General features: G+C 24.7%; 1 protein-coding gene across 1 annotated transcript; it reads left to right on the forward strand.

Annotated features, from left to right (window-relative positions):
* Positions 1–1,167: 1,167 nt before the first annotated feature.
* On the forward strand, positions 1,168–17,487 carry PVVCY_1300250 (cysteine repeat modular protein 4, putative; the record flags this gene model as incomplete). Its single annotated transcript, XM_037634705.1, has 2 exons — positions 1,168–1,541; positions 1,779–17,487. 2 exons carry the CDS (start codon positions 1,168–1,170, stop codon positions 17,485–17,487), a joined length of 16,083 nt encoding a protein of 5,360 aa, XP_037490763.1.
* Positions 17,488–17,865: the final 378 nt, after the last annotated feature.

A 17,865-nucleotide genomic window follows, 5' to 3' on the forward strand; every position in this document is an offset into this window, starting at 1 on the left:
TATAAATATTTTCTGAAAAATATAAAGAAAATATAATAAAAGGAAATATAAATGAATAAGCCCCTAGTTATAAAACCTTTTGTTTTTAAATATATTTTTTATCAAAGTTTTAAATTGATCAATGCAACAGTTGCTTTAACTTCACGCCATATTATTATAAATAAATACGTGAGGATAAATTAAATTCAGAAATAAAATAATCAAAAACGATGATTCTACATATAACAAAAAATAATTTTTTCCCTTTTAATATTTTTAAGGAAAACCCAAATATAAAAAGGGCCTCCTTCAAATTTTGAACAAAATTATCGAGAAATATAAAAATTTATGAAGAATATGCATTTATAGATTGTCTTTTAAATATGTATATATTGCCCTTACATTTGCATAATATTAAACACATTATTTTCGAGATATATAACAATTTATTTTTAAAAAAATATTTGTGTTTATAAGGTGCTTGAAAAGAATTATCTATTTTTAACAGTTATTGTATATATAAGTTTTTTATTAGTACAAAAAAATAATACATCTTTTGCATGCACCTGAGTGAATTTACAACGAAATTTTGTTCGAATATGATCAATAAATACAACATTCTTAAAAATGCCTATATGAATGGCGCAATATTATAAAAAAAATATATATGTGTAATAAAGCAAAATGAAGTAGAACATATTAAAAAACCAATAAACGCCATTTTATGTAGGAAAATATTATACCTTCGTATATGCAATTTTATTTGGAAAAAAAGCATTTATGTTTTGGTAACGCTTTATTTTTACGTACTTTTATTATAAATACATTTTTATCAAAGTCTCGATTTTTCTTTAATTAAAGTGTGTCTTTTTAATTTTTAAGGTTACAAATATTCGTATTTGGCTATTTTCCTATATTTATTTGTTTAGTTCGGTTTTATCTATGTTTTAGACTATTCCTACCTACTATATTTATTGATCATACGTTTCACATATAAAATACATAAAAAATGTAATATATTTGTGTAAAAATGTGCTATTGCTCCATTTATAAAAATTTTTATACAGAGCATAATTTTTTGTATAGAAATATGCTACACAATAAATTGTTATCTTTTTTTGATGTAATAATTTATTTATATCAAATAATAAAAAACAATAAGACCCATTATTTAAAAGTTGATCAAAAATGAAATTGAAACAAAATATAACAAATTTTAATGTTTTCTTTTTTATATTATATTTTGTACCATTGCTTCAAAGTATAAATGCTAAGATAACCATATCTGATTTTAATTATTACGATGAAGTAAATGATATTAGTGTTAATTCATTAGAAACGGAATATATAAGTATTCTCAAAGTAATAGGTGATGGCACAACCAATACAAATTTTGAAAATAGTTATGACTATTTAATTTCTGATGATGAAGAAAACAAAAATTGTAATGTAATCGATAATAAATTAGGAAATGTAATTATAAAGAAAAATAATGATTCAAATCTTTTATTAGTTCAAAAAACAAATTCAAAAACATATATTAAAGACAAAAACAATTTATGGTAGTTAATTTTCGAAAATGCTTATATATACACATTATATGATCCATTCATATTATTAATCATTATACTCATATATTGTTATATACACTTGCCACAATTTATAAAAATTAAAAAAATTTCTCAGTTTTCATTTATTTTAAATATTATGAAATTATAATGCAGGGTCTAAAAATTGCAGCTTGAAAGTTACTATATTAATTTTTGGTATATTCATTTATCTGTCTTTTCTTCTCTTAGCACCACTATAACACCCATTAAAGAATCGATATACACCATTCAAGAAGTTAAAACAGAGGATGATCATATAACTGTTGGAGACATAGAACAGTGCAACGATGAAAATATTCGTATATTTACCAATTATTTTGATATGCTAAATGACATCATTATCTCCGAAAGTGAAAAATGTGATCAAATCATAGGCCCCACATTTCTTAAAAAAACTGAAGTTTTTAATTGTAGAGGAATCATTGGACACATAAAAGATATCCAAAAATTATATAATGGCACATATTATATATGCATGAAAGATAATTATATATCGTTAATACTTAGTAAGATTATTATTGATAAACCAATTCCTACGAGTACATTTGTTTGCAATTATAGAAATCCAAACTGCTTAATACCAATTAATGCTAATATTTTTAGCATAGTACCAATCATCAATGATGAAACTGTAATAGTTAAACCAAACTGCGCTGATACAAGTTCCCCACATATAAAAACAAATCATAAAATAGATGGTGGACATTATATATTCAATTTCGAAAATAATAAGGAATATTATCTCGAGGTTTGCATAAAAAATGTGTCAAAATATGTAATCGCGGGATATGTGTTTTTTTTAGAACCGTTTAATCCCATTACCTGCTTCGAAAATTCCCAATGCCCAGTTAAAGTATATATACCAAAAGAAAAAATTAATGATATTGAAAACAATATTAAACTTGTAAATCTTATGTGGTCGGATACTGAATGTAATCAGAATAAATCGACAACCAAAAAAATAACTAGTAATGTACAAAAAACTGATGATACTTTGTATATTATTAGTACTGATCCTATAAAAAATGAAACTACTGTGTGTTCAAATAATGACGAATATTATGTTCCTTTATTCACTATACATTTAATAAAAAATCCTGAATATAAAATCCATTACACCATAATAAATGGTGTAGTTTTTAATACTACGAAGTATTTATTTGAATACAATAATTATACAGGTCCATATATAAAATATGAATGCTCCCATAACTTAAATGTTAAAGATGAATATAATGATTGGGTAGATAATTCTGATAATGAATTTATGCAGCCATTTGGTAAATTAAATTTTAACACCAATGAAAATCATGCCATTACTATGAGGGTATGCTTAAAACAATATAATTATTATGATATAGGATTTGTACAAATTGAAAAGGTGAGAAACTTAAAAAATATATCGTTTAATCCTTTCCTATTTGAGGGTTCGATCATATTATATAAAGATAACGTCGACACAAAAATTTATCAATTTGCACTAAAGGAGCATGAAAATTGCCGTTCCGATAAAGGGCATTTTTTAGTGTCTATACCATATACAGAATATGTAGAAATTCTAAATATTCACAAATATGTGTCAATAAATGGAAAAGTAAATTACAAATTAAATTTGCAAAGCAAATTAAATAAATCGAGATATTATCTATGTATGTGTTCTGAAGAAAAACGTTGTAAACTTAATAATAATCTAATTAATTATTACACATACACAAACATTTATATAGATAATGAGGTAAAAGACTTAAAGGAAATAGTGTATATATGCAAATTGTTTAATAAATGCACATTTACTATCCAATTCAATTCATCACAAGTTTCTGATAAATGGATATCCAAAGTAGGAAATTCATGTAATACAAATAAAATAGCATATGTTGGAATTGATTACAAATATAATAATATGTTAACTGACCATAAATCCAATATAATAGCTCTTGATTTCAATATATATTATAATATTAACGAATGGAATAAAAATTTGTTCAATACAAATATAGTTGTTTGCGGAAATTATAATAATCAAAGTTTTAATATTTATATAGAAAATGATCATTTCTTAATATATCATAATATACCAAATGTAGAATTTGATATAGTTAATATAAAGCACAATAATTTATGTAATAACAAAAAGGATTTATACATATATTCGTATTTTAATGGACAAGAAAATTTATATAAAGAAATAAAAATTGATGAAAAAACAAACCATAATCAAATTAATTTAAAAATTGATTATAATGATTTAAAAGATAACCAATTATATTTTATAAGAGAATGCCATTATTGTCCTAATGTATTAACGTATCGTCATAATGAAGATCATTACATTTTTCGAAACACCGTAAAACCACCAGAAAGGAAATTGGATCAAATAATTTATGAAAATAATTTAAGATCACCAAACATGGATATTTCCATAAATATATACAATTGCGAAACCACTACAAAAGAAAATCATACAGTTACTAGTGTTATCATGTTTGATGGTCCAGTTCAAGAAATCAATTTTTATTGCCCTATAAATACTAACTGTACACACACAGAACAATTCTACTTATTATGGTATAAATATTCATTATATATTGAAGTTAGCGAAACAAAAAGAATTATAGTTGTATTACATGAAATTCCAGAAAAAAGACTCAGTCCAACAAACTCATTTAATACAATAAAAATTTCGAAAATGATATTAAGCTTATCTTCTATAAAAAGTGCTAGGATGAAACCCGGCTCCTATAAATTGATTTATAGTAAAAATATTAATGGCGTAAATGTCGAATCGTATGTTGGCACATTTCATCATATTGGACCACATGTACACACAAATCTTGTAACTGATACTGCAAATAATATTTTACTTGAAGGGTACTTTAAGCAGATTGAAAACGATAAAATTAAAATAATAACATATTCCACTTGCAATTTCCATAAATTATTAACAGAAAGTTCTAAACCTATTGAAAATATTGATGCATTTCAAAAAAACATTCTAAAAAATATTCATGAATGTAAATATAATAATGATCACACATTGATGTGTAATGATATACAAATAACGAATACAAAAATTCATTTATGCTGGTGCTATGAAATATCTGAAAAATATTGTGAAGATTTATTGAATCATCAATTAACAATAATAGAATATTCACCGTTGGAATCCATTCTAAATCCCGTTACTCAAATAAGTAAATCATCATATTTTAATTTTATGAATTACCAAACAGATGGTTACTTTTTTTTAATAGAAGAAAATTGTTTAGACATAAAAAATTTAGATTTAAGATCAAATTTAAAAGATCCAAATCATATTCAAGAAATTTATAAAAAATTAAAATATCCCAATAAATATAATATGTGTGTATGTATATTAAAAGAAAATATTCTCTGTGATAAAAAAACTGATTTTTCACGATTAATCGTTAATGTAGAACCAGTTTCATATCAATTAATTAAAAAACATTTCCAAGATGATTTTAATAAACACGGTAATATAGTTCATGACTTTAATTTTGATCCAGATTTTAAAGACAAATTAGATCAAGGTATAGCACCAGCTATTATTATTCTGCCTGGACCAACACAATATAATAGCTATATCTGCTTTTCTGGAGTATTGTGCAGAACAATAACACATTTTAAACGAATAATTCGCGTTGACGAAACATATAAATATAAAAAAATTAAAAATAACGATGAAGTAAATGACGATGAAGGTGAACAAAAAGCCAATGATCAGAAGAACACAAATATTGTTAAGTATGCAAATGCGGTGGGTGAAATATATTTTACATTAAATGATACCAAAGAGTGTAAAAATGAGTACCAAAAAATATACAAAAGCGATCCGGGTGATGTTTTTATTGTTCAAGAAATGCAATATTTAATGCATCAATTAGTAGATGTAACTTATGATTTGAAAGTAAATATTGTCCCCCCCAGAATAGATAAAATTTATGAGATATGTGTATCATTAAGTCTGAAAGATATAAATTATTATAATGTTGGAAATATTACTTTTTATGGGATTTTTAATGAAAATTATAATACTAGCAGTAGCGTAGGAATTTCACCCGATGGACATATTGCAGTTGATTATTCTGAAATTATTTCCGGTATTCCTTTTAACCTTGAAATAAAACAATTTTACACAAGTTATGATATATTCATTCGAGTTGTTCATCAACAATTTGGAGATGGGCCATCATGTCACATTAATAATAATACTCGTGAAAAAATTTATTCTGAAAGCATCGCTCATGAATTTCTATTACAACATGAAAAAAAAAATATAGCAGATAATGTTACTAGTTATAATTGGGAAAACATAATATTATCTTTAGATATGGACAATACTAATTATATGATTTCACATAAAAACATAGACGTACCACAATACATTTTAGTTTGTTCTTGTTATGAAATAACTAAAGAGCATTGCCATTCTCATGATATGTATACCAGCGAAATCATGAAATATCGTATACATACAGCTATTCTAAAATCACCGAAAATGAATTCTACATTAAAATTTCTTGAACAAGTTTCTATCACATTGCAAACATCCAAAGAGTTAGGTGGCTCTATAAAAATATTTCCAATAGAAATAGAAGAAGACTTGAGCAAATCGTGCTTAGAATTAAACCGAAGAAAATTTTTTATAATTTATGATCAACTCGACATGAATGAATATGAGCAACATTACGAAATAATTATTGATTTCCTAGCACAAGGTATTGTCATATGTTGGTGTCCCCAATATATTTGTAATGATAATGATTATTTAACTAAAGTCGCCTTTTTCAGAACGAATGCTCCATTATTTTTAAAAGTTGATACCGATCCTACAGGATATTTTTCCTTTAATTTTTTAAATAATTTAATAAATATAAATGATAGAATCACATTTGTGGATACTAATTCTTCTTGTACTAGCAATTCCCATGATAATTTGTTCGATAACACAATTCAAATAGATAATCAAACTTATTCTCTAAGTTTTGAACAAAAATTGAATATATATGGAACACCGCAAAAAATTGTAAAAGAAATAAATGGAAATTTTATCTGGGTTTCGAAAATTTATAAAATCAAAAAGCCAGAAATCGGTTTAAAAATATGTTATTGCTTTTATTTTTATAATAAAAATTGCAATGATGTAAATGGTTATATATATATTGGTCTCGTCTACAATAATATGTTAATGGAAAAAAACATTACAAATTCAGATATAATTTATAAATCACCAAATATTAATTATTTCAGTAAAGATTCTATAAAGTTTGTTGCAATAAATAGCTTTAACAAATATACTAATGTTTGTAACAATAGGATTCACACCAATTTGGTTATTATACCATTTGTTAAAAATGAGGCATTTCAATATCACGATTACAAATCACGAATATTAAATGTTTTTAAAAAATATTATAAAAATGAAATTAATTTTGTAATATGCTATAGTTCTTATTATTATGGAAATAAAACTACCTTTCTATTAAAAGCTATACAGCTTGATGATAGCCCTTCTTATACAGACACGATTAATTATAATTATGAATTGAGTCAGATGGGGCTTTTACTTAATTCCAAAAAAACAAATATAAATAAACAAAGTGATGATGATTCAGATTATCTTGAAAAAATAGATGCATCCTTGAAAAAATTTAAACAAGACAAAAATATATTTAATGAGTATTTTTATAGGCCAATTTCTATTAAATCACAAAATGCTTCAAAAATGAATATATATAATAATTATCAAGAATATAATAATGACAATATGCCATTAGATGCAAAATTAAAAAAATTATTATCTAAGTTTTATGATATACAAAGTCTTGATTCAAATGAATTGATGTATTATAAAAATATTCCGAGTACATTTGCAAACCTTAATTTAGAGAAAATAATTATCATCAATGCGAAAAAGGTTATATTTTGTTGCCACGAAGGAGAATATGTTGAAGTTGAAATAGCCAAAGATAATAAATATATGATTAAAAAGGTTCCCAAAATACAGCAGTTGTTAAATAAATTTAAAAATTATAATCCACAACTTGAACAAAATATTAAAGATCAAAATTTAATATTAGAACAATTCAACAATTTGCATTACAAAAATAATCACCCGCATTATTTAATGATAAAAGATTCAACAGATATAGGATTTTATAAAAACCATATGATTATCAAATTAGTAAAATCTAACTTTTCTATACAAATAAAAGGAGAAAATATACCAGACCATAATTTTATATTATATATAATAGAGTTTAACAACAGTTGTTATATCATTGATAAAAAATTATTTTATGTAGAAAAATCTGAAATTTCCAATAAAAATAGTAAATCCATAACTTTCAAAGACATACAAATAAGCAAAATAAATAATTATAAATTATGTATTCTAGACACAACGGAAAATATATATACAGACGTAGGGATATTAAATATTACAAATTATTATATTGTAAATGATTCATATTTTGATGATGATAACGTTCAATCAACTAGTAGCCAAAATAATTATGCCATTTTACATGCTTGTGTAAACATGCAATATAACAATGTTTATATAATAAAAAAAAGTAGAAGCTTCTATTTTGAAATTGATGTGAAAAATCTAATGTTTTTAAAAAAAGATAATAATTTTAATAAATATTTTCCTGAATTACAGCAACATCACCTAATATCTTGTAAAAGTAAAGACAAATATACAATTATTTTAACCAAAACTCACGTATTTCTTTACACACTGAATCATGATAATAATACTAATGAATTTTCCTTCGCAACAAGCCACAATATAATGTTTGCTGTTGATATCGATTTCGACGAAGATTATATATACATAAGTGATTTGCACTTAAAGAAAATAGTTCGACTGCAAATTATGGCTAATGGAACCCCAATATCAATAATGAATAAAAGATCGAAAAGAAGTGTCATAGGGGTAGATCAGCCAAATATTAAGGTGCTCCAAAAAAAAATGCTCAACAAAGGTCAAATACTTAAGAGGTATGTTATACATGAAAAAACTAATGATGAAAATAATTTACAGGCAAATCATTTAATAAACAGTTCAAATATTTATGATACGCAACGTTACTATAGATCTGATATGTTATCCCCAAAATTATTAATTAATAAAAAATCACATAACTTAGACAAGCAGACAATGAGAACAAATCTAAATTGCAATCCACAAAGCACTCAAGATACAAAACAGGATAAAGAGATAGTTACTTTTTTACAACAATATAATAATCCCATACTTTCTAATAATGTAAAAAAGGATTTTTTAAAAGATAAAAATATTCAAATGGATTCTAGAGAGAACAAATTTGTTTATAAAGATAGAAAGAAACCTAAAGAAAGTTCAATAAGTAAAATAATTAGTACACTATATAATTATCTCAAAAAAGCAGTAAATAGCATAAGCTCAAGTGTATATTTATACAAAATATTCGATCATAAAAATATTCTCAAAGAGAAATCAATTATCAGTACTTTTTTTAATTTGTTCAAAAAAAGCAAAAAAAATAATAATACTTTCCATAACGATGCAATATCTTTAAAAGTACCAGATTCTATAATTGTGCATGAAGAAAAGAATGTGCCTAATAGCTCTAGCATTATGAGTACTACTAAAATTACAAGAAAAAAACGAAGCGCACTTCAAAAATTAGACCAATTAAATTATGACCAAATCATACAAAAGAATATTGAAAATTTTGTAAACTTTCCAAATACAGAAAAATATTTGCTTAATAATATGGATTATCTTGATATTGAAAAATTAAAAAGTCCATTATATATGTCTATACATGATAATATATTATATCTATTAGACAGAACAAAAAACAACTTTTTCAGTTATAATTTGAAAAGTAAAGAAATTATTGAATTAGAAAAATACAATTTTTCAACACATAAATTTACTTTAAATAATCCTTTTAATTTTTCAATATATGAAGGAAACAAAATTATATATACTGAGCATACAAATAAATTAGCATTTGTATCACAAGTAAACAGTAATGAAGTAAAAATTATTGACTTGAACCAAAATAAATACAAAATTATTAAAGCAATCAAATTAATAAAAGGATATAAAAAGCATCATATTATTAATAAAGTAATACCAATAAATGAAACTTTATTAATAATCACGTCACGAGGTCTTAATGATAATGCAATTACTCCTCACAACTACCATTATTATTTTAATTTATTTAGTCATTATTTTCAAATGTCTTTTAGTTATACATTTTCCAAAAGGTATACTGCAAATGATGATTTACACATAATACCAGAAATAGATAAAAACAGTGATAATATTATTTATTTCTGTTTTTTGAATTCAAACCACAAATGCACAAACGTAGATGAATTAACGAAATTAAACATTTCTCATGATACTGGAATAATAACAGGAAAACTAAACTATTTTGGTACATTTAAATTAACAATTTTTGCAAAAACACATTTTCAGTATAAAATTAATATTTATGATGACTTATATTCTTATTGTGGCATTGGTAAAAAATTTAATATAAATAATAACGGATGCGAAGGTTGCCCAATAGGGACTTTTTGGAATAATGATATGTTATTATGCGAAAAATGTGATGTATATAAAAAAAATACGTCTACACTAAAAATCGGATCAAAATTAATAACAGATTGCTTATGCTCAGCTGGATATGAATATTCAGAAAAAACACATAGTTGTGAACAATGCAAACCAGGTTATTACAAAAATAGAGTTGGAAATTTTATTTGCATTAAAGGATGCAAAATTAATGAAGCAAGTATTATATACGGGGCTACCACTTATGATGAAATGTCTTGCCAATGCATTGAAGGGTATTATATGAGCAATCAAAAATGTGTATTATGTTTAAAAGATCATTATTGCCCAGGAAATGGAATTATTACACAATGCGATAAAAATGAAACATCACAAATAGGATCAAACTTGAAAGAAAATTGTGTATGCAAAGAAAACTTCATATATAATAAAGAAAATAATAATTGTACTTATTGTGTATCTATTGCTAAAGTTAAATCTGAACCCATTTATTGTAAATTATGCGAAGAAAAATATCTAAATGCCGATATTTTTGCTGTACCTCATCAAAATAATTACGGGTTAGTAAATACGATACATTATTACTATGAAGATTTTATCTTGGATAGAGAAAATGTGAGATATGCTTATTTTAATAAAAAGTTGGAACGCGAAGAAAATCGAAAAATTCAAATCGATCCGAAAATGCCTAGAAATTATGCAAATTATATAAATTTTATAAAATTTAAAGATGGTGATAATAATAAGGATATTGTTCCCAACGAAGGGAACAATGCTAAAGATACAATAAAATTTGCAATTGAAGTTAACATGCATAATCGTACTAACTGTATATTTTGTGAAAGTGGATATTTTATAGATTCTAAAAAAAATAAATGCTTGCCTTGCAGTAATAAGTATTGTAGAGGGTTTTCCAAAGAACCAAAAAATTGTCCTCATAATTCCATCGTAAGTAAAAAGATGGCGTCTTCTATTTTAGATTGTGTTTGTAAACGTGGTTATGGAACATTAAATGAAAGAAGAAATGGGATTAAAAAATCTTTGGCCTGTAAGGTATGCCCAAAAAATTTCTTTAAACACAACACAACCGATGAATATTGTTTACCTTGCCCCCATAAAACTTATACATTATCAGAAGGATCACATTCGATACTCAGTTGTTTGCCTAGGGAAGGGCATTTTATACTAATGCTTAGGAATATAAACATAGAATATTTAAGGTATAAATTTGATTCGAAAATGGAAAACACAATTTATAATTACTTTCAAAATAATAACAAAAGTTTTGACGATGATGTGTATGACTTATTTTTAAATAATAGTTTTGAGCAGGTATTTCAAAATTTGAATAATAACATACAATCAAATAATAGCATTAATAAAAAAAATGGAAATAAAGAAGAAAACTTAAATCCCAAAGCAGATAAAAATCAAAATGTCGCCAACAATAAAAATGATAACAATAATAAATACAATTTAAATGATTTGAGAAAGCTTGGGTTTCTTGAACCAAACTCAATATATTATTTATATTCAATACTGTTAAAAAATATAGAAGACAATTATAACTGGGAAAATGACAATAATTTAAATGTTATTTGTCATATTAATGTTCACTTGAAAAATAACCCCAATTACACAGTTACATATACACCAAATTTGAAGTCGTGCATATCCAGTTGTAAAAGTAATATATATTGTACTGGTATCGAATTTTCTCGAAATCAGGTTGAATATGAACAAATTTTTTTAAAAAATAATCAAAAGATCATTGTTGGATATTTTAAATGCAAAAAATTTTATTATAAAGATATATATTATTATTCTTCATCTAATTTAGAACAATTTTTAAATGAAAATGTTCAGAATGGCGTACCAATAAAGAATGCTCTGGCTTATAAAAACTTTATATTAGAATACAAAAATAAAACAATATTTACGTGTTCTATAGATAGAGATAATAAATATTTATTATATAAGAAATATCAAGTAACAGAATGTTTTGCTGGAAAATTTTGCCCTGGTAATAATATCCCTTATTTGATATCATGCCCAAACAATTCAATGACATTAGTAAAATCAGCATCTAATGTTGATAAATGCCTATGCATGGAAGGTTACGCATATTTAGGAGTATTATCTCATCGATGCTCGATTTGTGAAAGAGGTACATATAAACACACAGTAGGAAATACAAAATGTGAAAATTGTCCTTTAACCTTTTCTACGATCAAAATTGGATCCAAAAATATTAGCGATTGCTCATGTACCGTTGGAAATTATATCGAATTTGATACGTTAAGCAATTTTATTAAAGCAGAGCAAATTAATTACAAAAATATTGATCAGTATTTTATTGTTCCCCAAAAGGCTGATGATAATATATATTACATGACAAAAGCTATAAAAATAAGTTTACATAATCTTAATAAAAAGCGTGACGAAGAATATATTAATCAAATATTAAAACTTCATATAGCAGTATGCAGACCCTGCTCTCTTGACAACCATTATTGTGAAGGTGGTATAGAATCAAATGTTATTTTTAATAATAAACTTATAAGCAACAAAATTCACACATTGCCAAAAAAATGCCCTAATGAACTTGTTATACCTCAAGGAATTAAACAAAGAAGTTCAATAAAAAATTGTTTATGCGTTCATGGAAAAGTCCTAAGAGAATCAAAAGACAATACTCTTGAATGCTTTCCATGTCCTCCTAATACATTTAAAGAAAGCGAATATGATAATAGTTGCTCAGGAGTTTGTCCACACTTCTCAACATCTTTTATCGGCTCGTCATTTGAAAATCAATGCTTTTGCAAAAATAATTATTACTTAGTCACTGAGAAAGTTTCCAATCCAAAAAGCTTTAATATAAAAAAAAACTGCGAAGTATGCCCAGATGGAGCTATTTGTAATAGAGGTTTTAACATCAATTTATTTATAAAACTGTTAAAGGACAGAGCATATAATAATATAAGCATTTTAGATCATGAAAACCCATATCCAGTATATGGATATTACGCAGTATACAAAACGAACAATAAAAATACTTTATGGACACCCATGGACGACAAAAATAATAGCAGCGATGATGAAAGTGCAAAAAACAACACGAAAAATGATACATATACAAATTCCAAATATACTTATCCATATTATAATCTAATTTTATACATTCAAAACCATGTGCAAAACATGAATTATTTTTTCTTTGAAAATAATAGCAAATTATATTTAGATAAAACCTTCATAGAATCTGTAAAGAATAAAAATGAAATGGAAAAAAAAAATAATAAACATGCAGATGCAACAAAATCATATAATGATATGTATAATCAATACAATACAATATCCTTTATTCAAAATGAGGACAAATATGATATGCTCAAATATAAAAATGACCAAAGTCATAACAATCGTAAAGAAAATAATATATATACAAAACAAAACATAAATTTAAATACAACTCACCATCCCACAAAAGCTGATTTTTATAATTTATTGGCTAAGCAAGATCAATATTTGTCCTTTTTAGAAAGCAATAAAAATATTATCAAAGACACCAACAACGATACGGATAATTTAATAAAAGAAATGTTTGACAATAATCTAAAAGCGGCAAAAGAAATAGAAGAAAGGAACACCCAGTTTGAAAGAACTCCTGATATTCACCCATGCAATTTATCAGATAGATGCCTTGGAACTATAACAAATTTATGTTATGAAGGCTCAACAGGATATCAATGTAATAGTTGTTCAAAAAATTATGACATGAAATATTTTAAATCGAAATGCACAAAATGTAGAAATATTTATCATGAAATATTAAGCATAATACTATTAAAATTTATATATTATGTAATTGTTATTTATATTGTCTCATTAAATTATAATAACTGTTTAAATAAGTTATATGTAAGTGGAATTCTATTCAGAATATGGCTTAATTGTTCATTTAATTTTATTTCTTTAGGGCTATTTTCATCTAATAGTCTTTCATTTATTACAAGATATTGGTATGTATATAAAGGGATATTCCTTTATCACTTAAAATTTTTTTCATCCTATATAAGAGTTGGGTGCTTTATGAGTTATTATAATACTAATATTACGTATAAAAGTATATGGTATATACAAAAATATCTAAATATTTTTACAATTTTTTTCGACATTTTTTTTATTACTCTTATTTTATTTATTACTATGAAAATATCCAATTTTTGGAACCGAAAAAAAATACAAAATTTTGAGATTATGTTATCTACGATGCCCGAAGTGTACGACAAATTTAAAATAGAACAAAATGAAAAAAGAAAAAGAAAAAATAAAAAGACACAAAAAATACACGTACTTAATAGCAATCACGAAAACCAAGAATATGGATCACAAAGTAATTTAACACTCATACACGATTTAGAAAAAAATGAAAGTCAATCAGATGAATATGCCACTCATGACGATGCAGAAACTTTCCAAAACAATAGACATGATTGCAATTCACAGAATGGGCGAAGTGAAGAACCCCATACTTTGAAAAATAATGCAAATATTCCAATAGAAAAAAACTTCAATTTCCTAACAAAGAATAAAAAGTTAATGTCGAATAATAGTAAAATAGAGAATAATTTAACCGACGACAATTATGAATTAAAATACATAAAAAAAGAGCATACCTTGTATTCCCCATTTTTGAATGAAACTGTTGAATATATTTATGATAAAAAAATGTTTGGTCCATGGCGTTTTATACATAAAAAAAATGATAGTTTCAAAAAACAATTCTTAGAATTCATAAGCGATACCATTCCATGTTATATTTTAATGATTATTATTTCAACCCCTTATATATTTTTGGAAACTATGCAATTATTTTATTGCAAATCTATCAAATTTAAGTCTCAAAAAAGTGAATTATATTTAGCATATTTGACTACTCAAAAATGTACAACTTCTTCAGCTTCCTTTATAATGGGCTTAATTGTAGCATTCATAGTATTCTTATTTTACATAGCTATATGGATTTTTCTATTATATTTATATTCAAAGAGAAAACAAATTAAGATGTCTGACAAATTCCTCAATAATTTATTATCAGGATATGGACAAGGAAAAGAAATATTTGAAGTGATATTTTTATTTAAAAATCTAATCCTAGTGGTTATAATAGGATTTACTATTTATTATCACTATTATTATATTGTTTTAGTGACTTTAACATTAACATTATTTTCGATATTAGAAATAATCTCAAATCCATTTGATAGACGGTCGTTTAATATACTAAATATATCATTACGCGTGGGAAGTGTTTTAAATATATTTTTTTCGATCATGATTTGGGGAAGCTTCTATTTGAATTATGAAAGATATATTATGTTTCCCTTTTCCCTTGTCATTTTATATCATTTTTATATGGTTCACAATATAGTTAAAGAAGTAATTTTTTCGAAATATTTTCTTACCATGCAAAATTATATTAATGCACAAACTGTGGGATACGATGACCACAATATTAAAGATAAAAATTATAAATTTTATTATAAAGTTATGAATAAAATCAAATTTGTCTTAAAAAAGAGCCAAAAAGAAAGTATATTGCAATATGCCCAAAATTATAACTCTATAGAAAAAACGCCCATCCAACCAAAAGAATACATACACTTTGAGGCAATTGAAAATATTATCAAAAAATATAATGATAATTTAAAAAAAACTGTAATAATAAATAGAGACCAAAACGAAGAAATAATAGACAACGAAAAAAAAGATATAAAAGAAAAAGCGAACTCTTCATTAAAACAAAAACAATTATCCATTAATATGTGCAATGTAGCATATATATGGTATGATGAACAAAATGAAGATTTATTTTTCCAACTGCCTTTTGAAGATAAACTATCTTCACGTTTTAATAAAGAACCCGATGAAAAAACATATAATATATTCGCTCGTATGTTATATTACATCAAAGACAAAGAAACAAAATATAATATCAAATATTTTGTACTAGCTATAATGCAAGTTATTGATAAATTCGTGGTTATATCAAAATCTTGCTCTATATATGAAAATTGGTTTGACTTTGCAATGAGATTTGCATTTGTTTATATATCATGGATTAAAAGAATTAATAAAAATAATATAATTATACCGACCAACATAGATCAATTACATGTTATAACAGATGAATTTATATATATCCCTTTATTTTATAAATATGACTATTCTGCTTGCCCCCCAAAACCATTTTATGAATCTCCAAAAGAAGAAAAAGATAATGCTCCAAATAACGATGAAGAAGGAAATTATCGAACTGAAACTTTGGAAAAAATGAATAGTTTCCAAAATACAGAAATCAAAATTAGTCGAAGCTATGGATCATATAGCAAAATGAGCAGTTTAAAGAATAGGAAAAAAAGCAAAGGAAAAATTGATTATTTTAATGAGCAAAATAGTAGGGAAGATTTATCTAATGAAAATGATACAAATTCATCCAATCTTGTTCGTGGGAATACAAAAGAATCTAAATTAGAGCATTTTGGCAACGATTCTCAAAGTGTAAACAGTTCTAAAGGTGACAATAATAGTTCAAGTGAAGAAAATTCTGTTATAAAATATTTAAACATAAAGGAAGGCAGAAAAAGAACCAAATCAAAGGGCAAGACAAACATATTAAACAAAAAAATAAATTCCAACGATGATGATAGCAAAATTGATAATATTGTGAACGAGGCTTCGCTAAACACATTTAACTACTCATTAGATATTTTTTCCTCGGAGATGTTTAATGAATCGAATTATCACATCCTAATTTCTCTGTTTGAATTGTATATAGCTATGAGTACATTAAAAACTATGAATGCTCATTCCTTTAATAAATTATATAAACTTTATAACAAAAAGTATATGAGTTTTGAAAAGAATCTTACGTTTTACATTAATGATTTAAGAAATGAAATAAAACACAAAGCCAATGAAATCGATAATGAAATTGATAATGAAACAAACAAAGAAAAATATGCTGAACAAATTAGAATACAAAATTATTATTACTATAAAGAGGAATTAGTAAAACGTAAAAACATTGAGGGAGAGTTGCTGTCAAAAATAAAAAACTTAGAAGATTGTATTGAGGCAAATAAAAGGTCGCGTGCAATAAGAGATCTTCTAAGAAGTTCACGAAATAATAATGAACCAGATGCGAATTTAGCAGACAATATTAATTTCATATTCTCATTTCTGCAAAATGAAGGGACCTATAAATTAGATCATTCAAAAAAAAAGGAATAATAAAAGGATGATTATGTTTTTTATATCTATTTATTAATTTATTTCCACAATTTTCAAAATATGATAATTCAAATTTGTGGTTTTTGAAACAAGCGTACTACGCTCTATTGTTTTGTGTCATAAAATGCATATTTGCATATTATATTAATATTTATTTTTTTTGTAAACTTTATTTAATATTATAAATTATACTAAATGCATATCAAATAAATATTAAGTCAAAAAATTAAAAAAAAGAGAAATGAATAAAACACAAATATATCATATAAAAAATACGATATTAATTAAAAGTAAACATTTGTCTTTTCGTAGTCTTGCACATAAACACATTTATATTCCTATCATATAATATTATTTTTATTATGTAATTCTAAATAC

This window comes from Plasmodium vinckei, assembly GCF_900681995.1.
Source record: "Plasmodium vinckei vinckei genome assembly, chromosome: PVVCY_13".
In the NCBI taxonomy this organism is placed as follows: domain Eukaryota; phylum Apicomplexa; class Aconoidasida; order Haemosporida; family Plasmodiidae; genus Plasmodium; species Plasmodium vinckei.